At 39.1% G+C, this 15779-nt stretch overlaps 1 protein-coding gene across 4 annotated transcripts in view; it reads left to right on the forward strand.

The window, feature by feature from the left end:
- The window catches only part of beta-Spec (spectrin beta chain), a 40017-nt gene that overhangs the window by 7107 nt on the left and 17131 nt on the right, over positions 1-15779 (forward strand). For all 4 annotated transcript variants that reach the window (XM_017908601.1, XM_017908603.1, XM_017908602.1 and 1 more), the window contains exon 2: positions 14895-15083. In XM_017908601.1, coding sequence (XP_017764090.1) covers positions 14948-15083 — 136 coding nt within the window. In that variant the 5' untranslated portion in view covers positions 14895-14947. The remainder of the gene's footprint in view (positions 1-14894; positions 15084-15779) is intronic.

Genomic DNA, 15779 nt, shown 5'->3' on the forward strand with positions numbered 1-15779 from the left:
CCGATTTTCTAATAATGCCTTTTGTATCTAAAGCTACCCTATTCGACTAGAGGAACTGTTATCTATTGGCTCGATTAATCTGCTTTGAGCAGTGTTGATCCCATGATCAGTTTTTCAGTAATCACTGGCTGGGTGGTCATCTTTTTCAAAATTATGTCTCACGTTTATTCTAAACATTTTTGAAGAGTTCCTTCAGTAGAGTCTTTTCCGGCTCTATCTTGTTTCGTGAACAGCGATCATTTGATAGTTAGTCAATGGATCGTCTGACCTTCTCTAAGATTATGGCTAGCAACGGTCTAGCTACTGTAGACACTTCTGAGGGGTTCTTTCCGGTCCTTTCTGTCTATTTCCGTGGACAGTGTCAGTATCCACTCTGTAAATCAGTCAGTGGTCACTTTCTCCAAAATCAAGCCTGAATATCTGATTACTAGGGGCGATTTCTATGGAGTCTCTTCCGGTTTCATCAACTACTGTTGCGGACAATCTCCATTTCACGTATTACTAAAATATTCTTGGAAGAAGTCCCAGATTTACAGGAAGTACTTCTATTGCGGCAAGAAAGTTCTAAAAGAAGGGCAAGAAAAAGAAGAAAATGTTAAAGTATAAAAAGAAATTGCAAATTGTGAAAATAACATTGGCAAACTATAATGCGTTAGAGTAATATACAGCAACATCCACGATATCAGAAAATTCCAAAATGAAGATTGACACTGTGGTATAATTAATATTGTTCTCTCCTCTTTTGATAGATTTTTTCTGTTCTGTGAAACATGGCTGACGTTTCACAGGCTATTTTCTCAGGTTTCGGTCAATTCTGTTTTTCAGATACCTTGTCCCTATCACTAGGGTTACCACACTTGGTTTATTTGGTATTCGAGTCAATGCATCGTCTAGTCTCGCTCTTAACCTCATTAGCCAATGGACCCCTCTTCCGAGTCGAATGAAGTCGCATTGTCGATGGCCTGCTCTCGTGTTGGGGCGCTGGAAATCGGGTCGTTCCCTGGCCACCTCGATTTTCATCCTCCATTGTCTCTCTGAATTCCTTACATCTTGGTTATCTTGCTTACCGAGTTTACACGTAAATAGTGAAATTTGCGAGAAAAGTATAATCGAATAATTAGTTTATGAAATGAAATTCGTTTCCTTGATCTTCCTCGAAAGTTCAGAATTATTCGTCGATACTATTCTTGTGGTGAACCTTTTATTCTTATATTTCTGAAAATCGGTTTCGATGAAATACATTTGGCAAGGCTAAGGTAGTCAAGGAAGCGAATCGACTGTTCCCAAAAATTTTCAATCTAGATCATGGAACACTATTTTTAGTTCCAATCGACATCCAGTTTCAAAACTGAGACGTCGAACACACGGTTTATTCCGCGTTTACGTTCACTCGTTGGAGATATTTTATCATTACCTTTGTACCAGTGGACGAGTATTATTCCAGTCAACTTAACGCGTTCCAAAATAATCACGAAGCTTTCTCTTTTTCGAGGAAGTCCTTTGCGTTCACTTGAGCCGTGAGTATATTGTAAGAGTACTTGCCAGGTAGTACCCCTCTGGGATTGTTGTACGCAGGTACAGAGGGCATATATGTATTAAATATACAGGGTGGTTCTCCAGAAATCGATCAATAGAATACTACGACCATTTTCTTTTCCTCTCTATCCGCAGTACAGCTATTTTCGACTGGTATCTATACCAGTAATTCTGGAAATGGTTTATGTTTATTTTAAGTAAATTTTTTAAAATAAAATTAAAAGATGTTTTCAAAATTTAAAAAAAAAATAAAATTCATGTATCTTTTGTATAAACCCATTAATTTTGGGAATGGTCCAAATGACCTGAGATTATAATTAAATTTGTTTAAAAATTGCCCTACCAAATTTTGCATACAATTTTGACTCATCGAATTTTCCAATTATGAAAAATTAAATAGAGTTCAAGTATCTTGAAGTAAAAGATGACTTGGGCCATTTTCCTAATAACCAGCACGTTTATTTGAAGACCATTTACGGATTGACCATCGATCACACAGTTTCGCTGATCAACTGATTGATTAGAATCGTAGAAGGAATGTTCCAGATAGTAGACAGATCGATGTCCTTATTGATGTCTTCAGGGTCTTCAGTATAATCAAGGTATCCCCGTTCCACTTAGGAACTTTAATTAACAAATTGCTGACATTAATAGGCACGCGAGAAGGTATCAGATCCTAATTGCTCGTTCCTGAATATTTCACTATAGCAGCTTCGTTACGTTTGCAAGAGACTTCTCTCACATTTTCTACGAGTTTTAGAAACGATTCATTTTTATCTCAACACTCGTCACAAAAGAATTCTGAAAAAAAGAAAAAAAAAGAAAAATTCTTTTTCTCGGTAACAATGCACCGTATTCACTAGCGCCACGGCATGCACTATTAAGTAACGTTCCGGAGACTGAAGAGAAAGAATCGATTAAAGCTTTGTTCCATTTGTCACTTCTGCAGATTTACACGAATAATAAAAAAAAAATATATTTCAAAAGCATAGAGATAAGAAATCACTTACAGTGCCATTGTAAAATTCGAGAGCCGTATCTAGGCAGCTTATCGATCCGTGTTTTTATCATAGACGCGACAAAAATGAATCTTCGATTTTCTTTGCTTTGCCCATCGTTTAAAAATGGCAATTCGTCTGAAAATCAATAATAAGAATAACAAAAGTAATTATAAAGAGTTACTAAAATCTATATAAAAAAAAATCAAAATAAAAATATCACTCGTTGAATCAAAGTGAAAATGAATAAAAAAGAATTCGAAAAATTCTTTTTCATTTATCTAAACAGTTTTCGTGCTTGGTATAGACAACAAAGCTACGTAATGATACTTAAAATAGGTAATATCAGAGAAATAATAATCGATGCATTAATCATATGAAAGAGATTTATAGTATTCCGCATTTCTATAATTTAAAGAAAAAGAGTTCTCATGATTTATGTCAGCGATTGCAGTGACCTCTTTAGGGACATTACATAACCTGAAAACTTAATAAGAAGAAAGACCGAAAGAGATTGGACAGTAGATGAATTTCCTTAGAATATTACGAACAGCCGAACCGCGATGAGAACACCCGGTATATAATATATATCGTGAACATTGGCGCCACGGTGACTCCGCTGGAAAATCAATAGCCTGACGCTGTGTTCGTGGCGAGTTCATCTTACCTTCGGCGTTGCGGCGTCGCGTCTATATCGTGCTCTTTTGTACGCGATGCCGAGTCGCATGTGCACACAGGTACACCTGACGGACAACACACAACTAGCCGCCTCAAGTGCGGCCTTAATATGCGCGGAGAACCGATTAAACGGCGGATTAACCCTAAACTCGGTGTACAATGCGAAACGCCCTAGTCGCCGGTGTTCGAGTCCCACAGGCTAGTATGCCTTTTTCATTCAATTGGCCCGCGATTGTATTACGACCACTATTAATCATCCGCCTGTTCTAGGAAGCAAATGTTTAGTCAATTATGAGAGTAGCTACGAAGAGATCATGGAGCTTTCCACGAGTCAAGGTGAAGACGAAAGCTGAAACGAATACTTACGCTTCTTTGAGAAACGAAAAGGAAGAGGATGAGAAGACGAATTTCTTGGTTATGTAGTCAAGCTTACGTAGAGGGAGCCAGATACGTTCCGCACGAGGTGTCGTATCCTTCGATAATTTCGGAATGAAACGAAGTGTCGGTAAATAGGACAGGGAAGGATCGCATGGTAAGGCGTCGAATTGGGGTGAAGAGGTTGCAGCGGTGTGTTTAATTAGAGATGACGTTCGTGTCGAATTCCAGACTCTTTTGTCTCCCTCTTGCGTTTACTTCGGTCGAATACCTTTCGATCCAAATTCTGCTTCGAGTAACCGTTCTGTGCTACCGATGGAGTCCACGTGGCACGCGTTGATACACGAGATGTCTCGGAATCTTTGTATAAACTTCGTCTACTTATTATACAAGCAAAAGTATGGGAAATATTTTATATATATGTAGGTTAGTGTTTCGCTGAAATGTCGTAATAGAAATGTGAAATATAAAAAGACGATAATGCATTTACTTTTACTGCAGTGAGAGATAAGAGTAGATAACCGTTGTTTGTTTTACATATTGATCTACCGAGTCAACGAATCGAGCCTGTTAAATAACAGATTGTGCTGTACTTGTATTAACTTACCATTGAGTTCATTCACGAATGAAGCACCAATTCAGTCGACCTGGTTCGTATCAACTAACAACGACGGTATTTATTTATTTTCGTTTTATATTATCTCAAGATTATATTCTTTTTCGCATTATGTACTTTTGATATATCCAATTTTTTCACACATCTTCCAAGCATTATTTTTTTTAATACATTGTCCTATTATCTCTGGTTATAGATAAAATTGGATAAAATAAACTGCTTGGAGCTAAGTACGTATAGATGGCAGTTCGAGCGTATTCTGGATTTCCGGATGCATTTCGTGGACAGTCACCCATACAATGTCGAAAATAGAGATTAACAACAGAGTTGTAAAGATTCTATAGAGTTTCGTCTTTGTTAGAGTTTCTAGTTGCAGATTAATGTGCATGAAGAGCGAGTCACGAAGGTTGTAGAATTCTGTGGACTCACGATGAGGCCTTATGTTCTCTCATGTCGAAGGACAAAGAGCTTCTTGTCTCGCGTTTCGTTTCAGCCGCGTTTTCGCGCGGCTGTTGTAACTAGGACGGTCCTAGTTTCCTTGATTACAGTTGGATCTCGTTTTTCCCTTTTTACGAAAGTGGTCGTCGGTTCACTTTATCGGTTACGTTGGTCGGTATCGTAGGGACCTTCCGTGACACGTTAAACCGGATTACGGCATATCTAAAAATGTAATTCCTTGATACACTTTAAAGCAGGGAATATGTAACCCTGACAATTTTTGCAACCTAACCGAGTTACTTTTTTAACTTTTTCGCCATTTCCATTTTTTGTAAAATGAACGAGTTACTACACCACCTTGTGGCAGTCACGAGTTGGTCACGCGAACAGTTAATCATTCGATATTTGCATATACGACGACATTTCTGTCATAAATACCTTTCAATCGATAATATTTATAGCTATTAACTAATTATCTTCAGACATCACGTGAAATTGATTTTATTACAAAGTTTCGGAGACACGCGTATATTAAGGAGGTATTCTAGTTTCGAGGTCAATTTCTTAGGTGCTATTTGAGATTTGTTTTTAAGAACCATAAAGACATTATTGTGTCTGGATTTGTGGCATGGTTTTGACTTATTTAAGGAGTATACACTGCTTTTTTCACGATAAAATATTGAAAATGAAATATTGAATATTGAAAATTAATTACGTTTATCCGGATGAAGAGAGGAAAGTCATAGACATGTCTAGGAAAGATGAAATCGAGGAGGAACGAGTGAATGAACGTTCGAGGCATCGAACTCGAAGAAAAAACACTTAAGACCTGCCCCATGGTTTTTCCACGAGTCAATTGTAGACCAGGGAGTGAGTAAAGTTAACCTTCCTCGATCATAGTGTCATTCACTTTTCTGATTCATTTCACTCCGCCTACTCGGTCGCAGAGGCAGCTAATCTTTTTATACCCTTGCCCCACGTCGATTCCTCCTCTCTTGCTTTCTGGCAATGCTCATTAAAGTATGCCGTTGCTCGCGTAATTGCTCTTAATTTACCGTAAGTGTCTGTTAGACACCTAAAGAATGTCATTCAGTCTTACGTTACTTTCCATCGCTGGCCTTCGATCCATTCAAGACGCTCTGTAATCGGGTCGATGAAGAATCCTGATTTCTGTTACTCAGATGGGCGTGAAAGGACGCAAAAGTGCCGTTAGAGAACGAGGTTACACAGAAAATGGAAGGAATATATTTAGCATTCGGTATTTCCATTTGGCATTTTAAAATCGTGATATTCGACATTTAAATTCAAATTCTTACATGTGGAATTTCAATCTTTCGATATCGAAATCTAAATCTTGATGTTTGGTGTTTCAAACTGTACGTGTTGGATTTAGCTTTAATCTCGCGATTAATTATCAGATTTTACTGAAAATTACTTAAAGTTAGATCCAAGATTTATTTCACGTCGTTCACTTTTCTATTTCTCTTTTATGGTTTTATGTTCTTAGTCGATGTAAATGAAGGTAGTGTTTATTGTGGTAAACTGTGAGTCACTCTAAATGATCTCCCTGTCTAATGTATCCCATTTGCGGATTAGAAATGTTGATAAGTTTATCGGTAGCCCGCTGCGAGATTTAAAGTATAGTGACTCAGTACTTGGTGTTAGACGATAGTAGAGGCCAAAGTTTCCTTTCGATGCCCAAAGAAATGGCGATGGATGTGTTTCATATAAATATAGCCCTTTAAAATCGTTTACTTTCGTGACCGTCGACGATCGAAATAGCGAAAGTTTATTTATACCTTGAAGTAACTCGTGATAACACGTCGTTTATGTGTAAATTGAAAAGCATTGATCTAGATATTTCAAGAAACGCGATATCTTAATCTCAAAATCCAGCCATTTAGATGCATTACGTCTTTAGTAAGTGCCATTTAAATGGCATAAATGGTTAGAATGATTCATCCGTTCCAGGTTTCAATTATTTTTCTGAAATATTTTCGCGATTAGCGTAGCATAACGACCAGGTTCTCCTTTATTTTTCGAAATTCGAAGCCTCGCTATTTCGCTATCGTTATAAAAATAAATACGACGAATCATCGTGCAAGCATAAATATAAATTTTAATCCGAAAGGATAAATAATATTATTTTAATCCCTAAAATTTCGCAACCTTTTAAGCATCGCCGAAGCATAAATTTATATTTTATCTCGAAGCTTCACGATTTCTAAAGTATGTCACACGAGGATTAACCAAATTTTAACCAGATATATTGCGATTTTCAGAGCCCCGGAAAGGTGGACAAACTTTTGTCTGAATTTGAAATTTTGTCATTTCTGAAGAGTTTTAAAGTACCATTGTAAAGTAAAGTACCAACGCGATGCAAAGGAAAAATTCTTAAGGAGCTGAGGCTGTAACGATGTTCGAAGAATAATTTAAGAAGAGTCCAGATTCGAAAACGATCATCTATGTATAACGTGACTCAAGGAGAAAATATAATTTACAGATATAATTCGAAGAAACAATTGAAACACGAGACAAAAGGTACTCACAAAGATAGAAACGAAGGCTGCAATCATGGTCGGAGAACTATTGAAGAAGAGCACGGATCGAAGAGAACGATCGTATATCAAACTCGACAAATATCATGTAACTCAATAAGAAAACATAATTTACAAATACAAATCCAAGATATCATTGGAAGGTTGCATCCACATCCGAGGAATGATCGAAGAAGCACCCAGATTCAAGAGAAACGATGGTTATATCACAATCGATGATGGTACATACCACATAATTCAAGGAGAAGATACAATTCGCAGACACGATTTAAAAATACACCTAACAAGACACAACCGACACTGAAAGATGAAAACGAAGACTGGAACTACGTTGGTAGAACCCTTCAGAGAAGGAAGACCCTAGGTCCAAGAGAAACACTGGTGTATCAGAGTCAGCAAACGTCTGTGCACCATCTTCACGAAGAAGAAGCTAATTCGAGGATGGAATTGGAAGAGGAAACATAGGTAGCACTGGAAGATAAAAGCAAAGATTGCAAACACGTTAGAGGAACGATCAGAGAAGAGTCCTGAGAAGGGCCAGGTGAAACGATGGCGAATGGAAGTGGAAGAAGACGGACGCAAGATCAGGATTAGATGAGCATAGTTCACGTAGGCGGATGAAATTCGAAAGTACAGACATGTCCCGAGGCATCCGTGACCTCGTTCAGTCCCACTCTCATAAATCAAAGGTTAAGCAACGTGTCCAGGAACAACGAGGCAGTTTTTCACCTCTCTGTCTACTCGCGTAGCGGTATCACTCGAAACGGAATTTTTCTTCGTGAAAAGGTATCGATGTCGCCCTAAGGTGTTCTCTCACTTGGCTGAAACTCGGCTGCTGCGCTCTGCAGCGAAATGTCACCGTGAAAGAACGACGCCCGTATCCACTTACTGTGGTTTTCCTTGAGTTTTTACACGGCTACTCGCGCGAATACACCGTGAGGACGTGATATATTAGCCGCGTGCACTTGCTCAGACTTGGACGACGTTGAAGGACTTGGACCAAGAGCACGGACCCTATGGACCATGCCAAATCTCTGGCAGCCTCTGGAAATGGCTCGAATCTTCTGGAGGACTGAGAAACACGCTTCTGAAAATACAATCGTTCTAGTTGAGGAAGAAACGATGCTTCTATATTTTGGCCAAATGTTTGAAATAGGGTCACGTTGGAGAACAGTATAATGTCAGAACTACCGAGTTTTAATGGCTAATTAAACGTGTTACACATGGAGAGAAGTAGCTGTATATAGGTCAACGTTAATTTCGTCAAAAGTAGCTGCAGGTTTTCAGATATTGTAAAAACAAGTCATTTTACCACTCTGCCAACTCCACTGCTAACTGCTTAAAAGGTAGTTGAACGCGTGACTACTAACCAAACCCAAACATAGAGGACATAATAGTAATTTTAGCAGTACAATGAAGATAAGTAAATATATTAATTGCAGTTCTAAGCAGGTACATGTTTTTAGAAATTACAGACAGGAAAATTCCGGGAGCAGTCTTTGCAACTGGATCGGTGGTTCTAGCGTTGAACATAGAAAATAAGAATTAGTTTGATTTCACGCGTGGAAGGAAAATTTTTGTTGTGTATTGGACAATGTGTTTTACAGAGTACGAAGATTGAAAATTGAAGTGCGAATTAAAATTCTACTTTGTTACTTAAGGCAGCCAAAGATTTTTACTTGGCTGCTTCGTTCGAATGAAGCATGACGTGTCCTCTGTATCAGCATCGTTGATCTATGCGCCAAAACGTAAATCCTACATTCAACAACGAGGCTTCTCTGCTCCTCGAACATCGAGATTTCCTCGAAACGCTGACCCTGTGAAAAATGTCTCTTAGCAAGCCGAATCGCGAGCAAATTCGCGCGATCCTCGGCAAGAAGCGAGCAACTGAAGGCTATCTTAGTTGCACGTGTTTCGAGTGCCGTGGGCGAGTCGCGAGAAGATAACGAGTGTCCCTGATCGAAACATGCCGGCGCAATTAGAACACCTCGGGATTCAGCATCGAATGAAAGTGCAACTCTTCGATGCCACGAATGCGTGACTAATTCTACGTGCATACAGAATAATATACCGTGGAAGTCATTCCCGGAACGGCAAATCAAGATTGCACAGTGGCGTAATCGTGCGTATTTTTTCGCTCCGACGAAAGCGCACGTGGGTTAACATCTACAGCGGATAAATGGAATGGAAGACGATTCACGAAATATCGAATCTCACCGAAAATCGAACGAAATCTTCGAAATAAATGGTGCCTGCTGGGATTATGAGTTTATTATTGTAAAATAACTACGATATACACACTGTCCAGGGTAGTGGTACACGAGTCGGTGGTACAACCGAGAAGGGGGTGATTCTACGTGAAAAATCAAGTCGAAAATAAAGAATCAGATTTTTTCATTCGAAGCTTCGTTGCCGAGAAAATCAACTTTGAATATTCACTGAGTACGCTGATACATATGCCGATGGTCCATGCGCCAAAGTTAAGTGCACGTCGATTTTCTCGACAACGAAGCTTCGAATGAAAAAATTTGATTCTTTATTTTCGATCTGTTTTTTCATGTACAATCCCCCCTCATCGATTGTATCACGGATACTCGTGTATCGATGGTGTATTCGTATAAGTCATAGCTAAGTGCACGCGCGCTAGGTGAATATTCAAAGTCGATTTTCTCGACAACGAAGCTTCGAATGAAAAAATTTGGTTCTTTATTTTCGATCTGTTTTTTCATGTACAATCCCCCCTCATCGATTGTATCACGGATACTCGTGTATCGATGGTGTATTCGTATAAGTCATAGCTAAGTGCACGCGCGCTAGGTGAATATTCAAAGTCGATTTTCTCGACAACGAAGCTTCGAATGAAAAAATTTGGTTCTTTATTTTCGATCTGTTTTTTCATGTACAATCCCCCCTCATCGATTGTATCACGGATACTCGTGTATCGATGGTGTATTCGTATAAGTCATAGCTAAGTGCACGCGCGCTAGGTGAATATTCAAAGTCGATTCTCTCGAAAACGAAGCTTCCAATCAAAAAATTTTCTTTTTTTTTACTTTTTATTCGTTTCTCTATGTAGAATCGCCCCTTTCCCAGTTGTACTACCGTTGCTAGGACACTCTGTATATAGAACTTCCAGGTTTCCCGATAGTATGTTCGCTGAGGGTGGGCATGCTAGGTACCCTTGCTGATAAATTCACTAGCAGACCCAGGACTAAACGCATCCCATCGTTTTTTCTTTCCTTCCTGTCAGCGTCAACGACAACTACCAGGGAGGAGGAGCCCCGTAATTTTATTCAAATAATTTTTCAATTTTATTTGCCTTTGACAACACGTACAGGGTGAGTCGACGAGGATGGCCAGTTAAAGCAACTCGTCGTCTATTGAATCGGTTATAAAAATTTCGTTTGAGACATTTGGTTGCGTAACGAACAGATCACGAGCTATTTCAGGTTGTCAATTTCATCGAGTCACTTTTCATTGTCGCGCATGCGACGGAAATAAAGTTAATCGTTGTATGTCGTTTAAATATTCGCGAAGCATAACATACCACGCGTGCATCTTACGATTCACGAGAATTACCAATTGAGAAATAAATGCAAATGATGAATGTGTTTGAAATTCGACTGAAACGGAATCTTGAAAGGTGCCATTGTGAATCCTAAACTATTTGCGTCTGACGTGACGTGCACGTTTCTGTAATTATGCGAACGACTGCAGGAGTCAATGGATGTCAATTAGGATAATTCGGATTTATCACGCCGCGACTAATGGTACCGGGAAAACAATATTGATTGTTCCACGTCGTTTGAATAATTACAAATGGATTATGTAATGGCGTATTAATTTAAAAATTACCATTTTTGAAACATGGTATACATGTTGCAGATCGAAACACGTGGGATGTTCAGAAGGTGCCATTTTGGTTCCATGTTTATATTTGAAATTATTCGAACGCCTTCGATATCCAGTGGAGATGTCGCTTAGCATAATTAAGATTTACGATGCGTATCAATGCCAGTCGATAATAAATTCTCTCTTCCGGATAATTATAAATGGTACTTTGTATGCCTCGTGCGTCCTAAAGGAATCATCAGTCGGTAAACAGGCTGAAATCGCTTATGCGACATGTCGCAGACACGGGCGTAATTTACTCACGATGATAAACGTGGAAAAAACTGGAATCGAAGGAGATCTTGTACGCTGCTCGAATCTTCGACGATGGCGGACTCCGATCGAAGTAGTAACACGCGGCAGGTCGCGGGGCCTTTTACAGAGCAACGACAATCCGGGAATGAATAAAACATAATAGCGCAATGATTTCATCCAGTCGGTCGAGCAAACATACTTTTATAGCGCACAGTCGATTGATATTACATAATCGAGACTGGAGCGCTGTGTAATGATAAGAATTCTCGCGATTCGCGATGCAATTTTCCTCGAGTTCCTCGTGTTCTTTATTTTTCTCCTGTTGCTGATCGTAGTCCATTTTTGGAATCGGAATTAGATTTTCTGAGGCTGTGGGAAGTGAGTCGACGTTGTTACCCAGATGCGAATGAAAATACTGTATATACTATTTCTAAGTTTCTCTTTGATTTTATTTTGGAAAATTTCGCACAGGCGTTCTGTCGTTGGATAGTCTGCTTTTGGAATTGGAATTGCATTTTTAGAGGCCTCGAGAATAATACCTTCGTTTTTAAAGTGGACTCGTCATTCCCTATTCTCAGACATTGGAATTATATTTTTGGAAATGGTGACAATGTCTTTAAAATGTAAACGAAGGCACCTGTTTCTGAGGTTCCTTTTGATTTTCTTTCTTTCGAGAATATCCTGAGAAATTTGCAAAATTTACAGAAACGTCCCATCGTTGGATAGTCCACTTTTCGAATTGGAATTGCATTTTTAGAGGCCTCGAGAATAATACCTTCGTCTTTAAAGTGGACTCGTTATTCCCTATTCTCAGACATTGGAATTATATTTTTGGAAATGGTGACAATGTCTTTAAAATGTAAACGAAGGCACCTGTTTCTGAGGTTCCTTTTGATTTTCTTTCTTTCGAGAATATCCTGAGAAATTTGCAAAATTTACAGAGACGTCCCATCGTTGGATAGTCCACTTTTCGAATTGGAATTGCATTTTTAGAGGCCTCGAGAATAATACCTTCGTCTTTAAAGTGGACTCGTTATTCCCTATTCTCAGACATTGGAATTATATTTTTGGAAATGGTGACAATATCTTTAAAATGTAAACGAAGACACCTGTTTCTGAGGTTCCTTTTGATTTTCTTTCTTTCGAGAATATCCTGAGAAATTTGCAAAATTTACAGAGGCGTTTTGTGGTTGGATAGTCCACTTTTGGAATTAGAATTATATTTTTTAGAGACGATGACAGTGTCTTTAAAATGCAAATGAAAACAGCTTGTGTTTCTAAGATTTCTTTCGACTTGTTTTCTTTCGAGAATATCCTGAGAAATTTGCAAAATTTACAGAGACGTCTCATCGTTGGATAATCCACTTTTCGAATTGGAATTGCATTTTTAGAGGCCTCGAGAATAATACCTTCGTCTTAAAATTGAACTCGTTATTCCCTATTCTCAGTCATTTCTTTAATATCCCTTTAAAACGGAATATCTCGCAAGATTCGCAGGGGCGTTCTTTATTTTCATCCTGTCATCGGATCGCAGTCCATTTTTAGACTCGGATTGTATGTTTACAGGCTATGAAAATAGCCTCGTTCTTTTTAAGATGAAAACATTACCCTCCTTTCCTTGTATTTCCTTTGATATTTCTATACATTTGCACAGTGGAAAAACACGAGTCTATTTCAAGCGACTGTCTAATTTCTCTATCAGTCACTGGCTAAACTAAAAGACGTACGTACAAACCATAATTTCAGGAAAGTTAGATGTAGTAGTTGTTAGTGAAAAAGCAGCAAATCAGTGATTAACGTTACGATAATCTTTATCAAGCGATATTCTCGAAATGTTCAAGTGGGTGTCGAACATCACTATCTTTGGCCGCGAAATGAAAGGAATATCATTCATATTTTTAAAATCATTTTAAACCATGTTCATTTATATTATTAACAGTCTATATTATAATATTATAATATTATACTACAACACTATTACTATAACAGTAATATATTTTAATATTCCTTGTCTTTTCAAACCGGACAACGTCGAATTTGAGAAATAATGTACGCTCATCTGGAATATTTTCCGCTATTCAGAACGACGTGTTTGAAATAGCGAATGGAATTTTAAGCTTCGAATAAAAATGCGATTACGAGAGGAAAAGAAGGACTCGAGAGAAGTGCGAAAGCGAGGTACGCCTTTATCGAGAAAAGCTCCCCACTCTTGGAGGAACGTGATATTTATCGGATACGCCACGTTATTACACCGAAAAATTATCTTTGGCAGTTACATCAGCGAGATTGGACGGTAATCGCAGAGAGAGAGGCAGCATTTTATCGCGACGAGATAGAAGGAAAGCAACTCACGGGCGTATTGTCAAGTGCACGTACCGCTTATTTTCAGACGTGTTCCGTGAACAACTCGTTGCTTTTACGTCCTGAGATCGTGTGGGAGTTGCTCGACGTGCGATTACATCACGCGAATGATGTCACACGTGCGAAATATGCACCAATGGCGTCGCAACACGGCCACAAACGAATGAATAATCGCTCGTCCCGTTCTTCGTATCCGTGAATCGTTCCTTCCTGACACCGTAATCCGTAATTGGAACAATTTGGCCGTTGGTTAGATCGTCGGAAACCTCGTTTCCAGAGAATATGCTAATGCACAGAGGTCGGTCCAGTCGGCTTTTAGGGTTGCGAAACCCTCGCAAAAGATTGGGGTGGGGCTGAGTCCGATGACTGGACCCGTTCGTTTAAAATTTCCGAACACTTGATCTCTTTTGTCAGGAATCTTGCGGAATCTTGCAGAATCTTGCAAAATTTTGCAGGATTTCCATAATCGTAATTTTGTTTCATTTCTACTGGCTCAGGGGGTTGGTGGATGATTTTTGCAGCCGCAGAGTGCTCGCACAAGTGGAATGAATTAATGATAATTAAAGTTTACTCCGTTGATGATCACGACAGGATTCTTGATTTTCTTAATTACGAATTTTCTTGATTTTTGATGCTTGGAGTTTTATTTTGTTTCTGTGGTTCGGGTATACGTTGCTGCGATGGTTTTGGGTTAGGGTGGTAGAATATTTACGAAGGGAGGATATATATCCAGCGACTGGCGAATTCGATGTTTACAGTTGGTCGTTTTATAGTTGCTAATATTTGATTTCTTCCATTGCGAATTTATCAATATCGAACATTTCCTAGCCATTTATTTTTACCGATTCGAGGGTGGTTGGTGATCTCTGGGGTAGTAGGAACATCGCAAGCTTCGCAGTTATCGAAATTATCCATGCGAGTATTTCTGCGCTACGTGAACTCTTTTAACCAAATAATTATAACACAAATTCACGATTTCTTTCGTTATAAACTTCGTAGATCGGCGAGTTTCATATACACTCCATTCCACTTGCATCTGATTACTTCGTGAGCGTGAAAAATGACTCTTTATCTTGGATAAATTGCGATAGCGGCTGTTGGAATACTTTTAAGGCACGATTAGAGTAAAAATATTTTCTACCGTTTGCCAGTTGTCAGGTTAATCAACGTTCCATTATTCTGTTCCAGGAGCGCCCTTTCGAAGGGTAAGACAGAAGTGAGTTGTTGGTCCGATTGACAAAATGACGACCGACATCTCGGTGGTGCGCGGGGGTTGGGACCCCACGCTACAACAAGAGATTGTCGATGAGTACGAATACGACGGAGGAAACTCGAGTTCGAGACTTTTCGAACGTTCCCGAATCAAAGCTTTAGCTGGTACGCCTCCCTTTCCTCTTTTCTTTGCTTTCACCCTTTCGTGGTCCATCCGATTCGAACGATATCCCAACGCCGGACGTTGTTCCCGGGGAGAACAACGCGATTGCAAGGCTAAACGTTTGGCAGATCCTTTTGATAATGCAGAATCGATCGGTCACGTTCGTGAATTTGCAACGCGAGGTAATCGATGTGAAGCCGTAAAAGATATACTTGGTCCACGAGAGGTTTTTGCTTCGAGGATTTTAGTAGTTGGCTTTTCCAAACGAATATACTCTGCGACTATGTTAATGACGATGACAACGTAGTTTGTTCAAGTTCAATTGCAAAGCACATCGGTTTGTACGACGATGTTTTACTGACTGCATGTGGAAATAAAACGGCAAAGCTAACTGTTGCCACATCCTTTGATATAGATACCGGTTTGATAAGTGCAAGCTTTAAAGTCTAGGCTCCTCGATAGGAGATTCTTAGTAGTAATCGTACAACAAGTTTTGAAATAGTCTAGCACTTGTATTATAAAAATGTAGAGAGAACAAATCGTGGTAGATATGATTAAACGGGCAACCTGAATTCATTTCAATATGGATTACGATAAAGTAGTACTTGACTTGAGAGGTAAAGAATAGGGAATTAGGATATTTGCAATTTAGGGATGAGCGAAGATGTTTTCTTTCTTGTAGCATTTAACCAATCGCG

This window comes from Eufriesea mexicana, unplaced genomic scaffold (assembly GCF_001483705.2).
Source record: "Eufriesea mexicana isolate 0111107269 unplaced genomic scaffold, ASM148370v2 scaffold11296, whole genome shotgun sequence".
In the NCBI taxonomy this organism is placed as follows: Eukaryota; Metazoa; Arthropoda; class Insecta; order Hymenoptera; family Apidae; genus Eufriesea; species Eufriesea mexicana.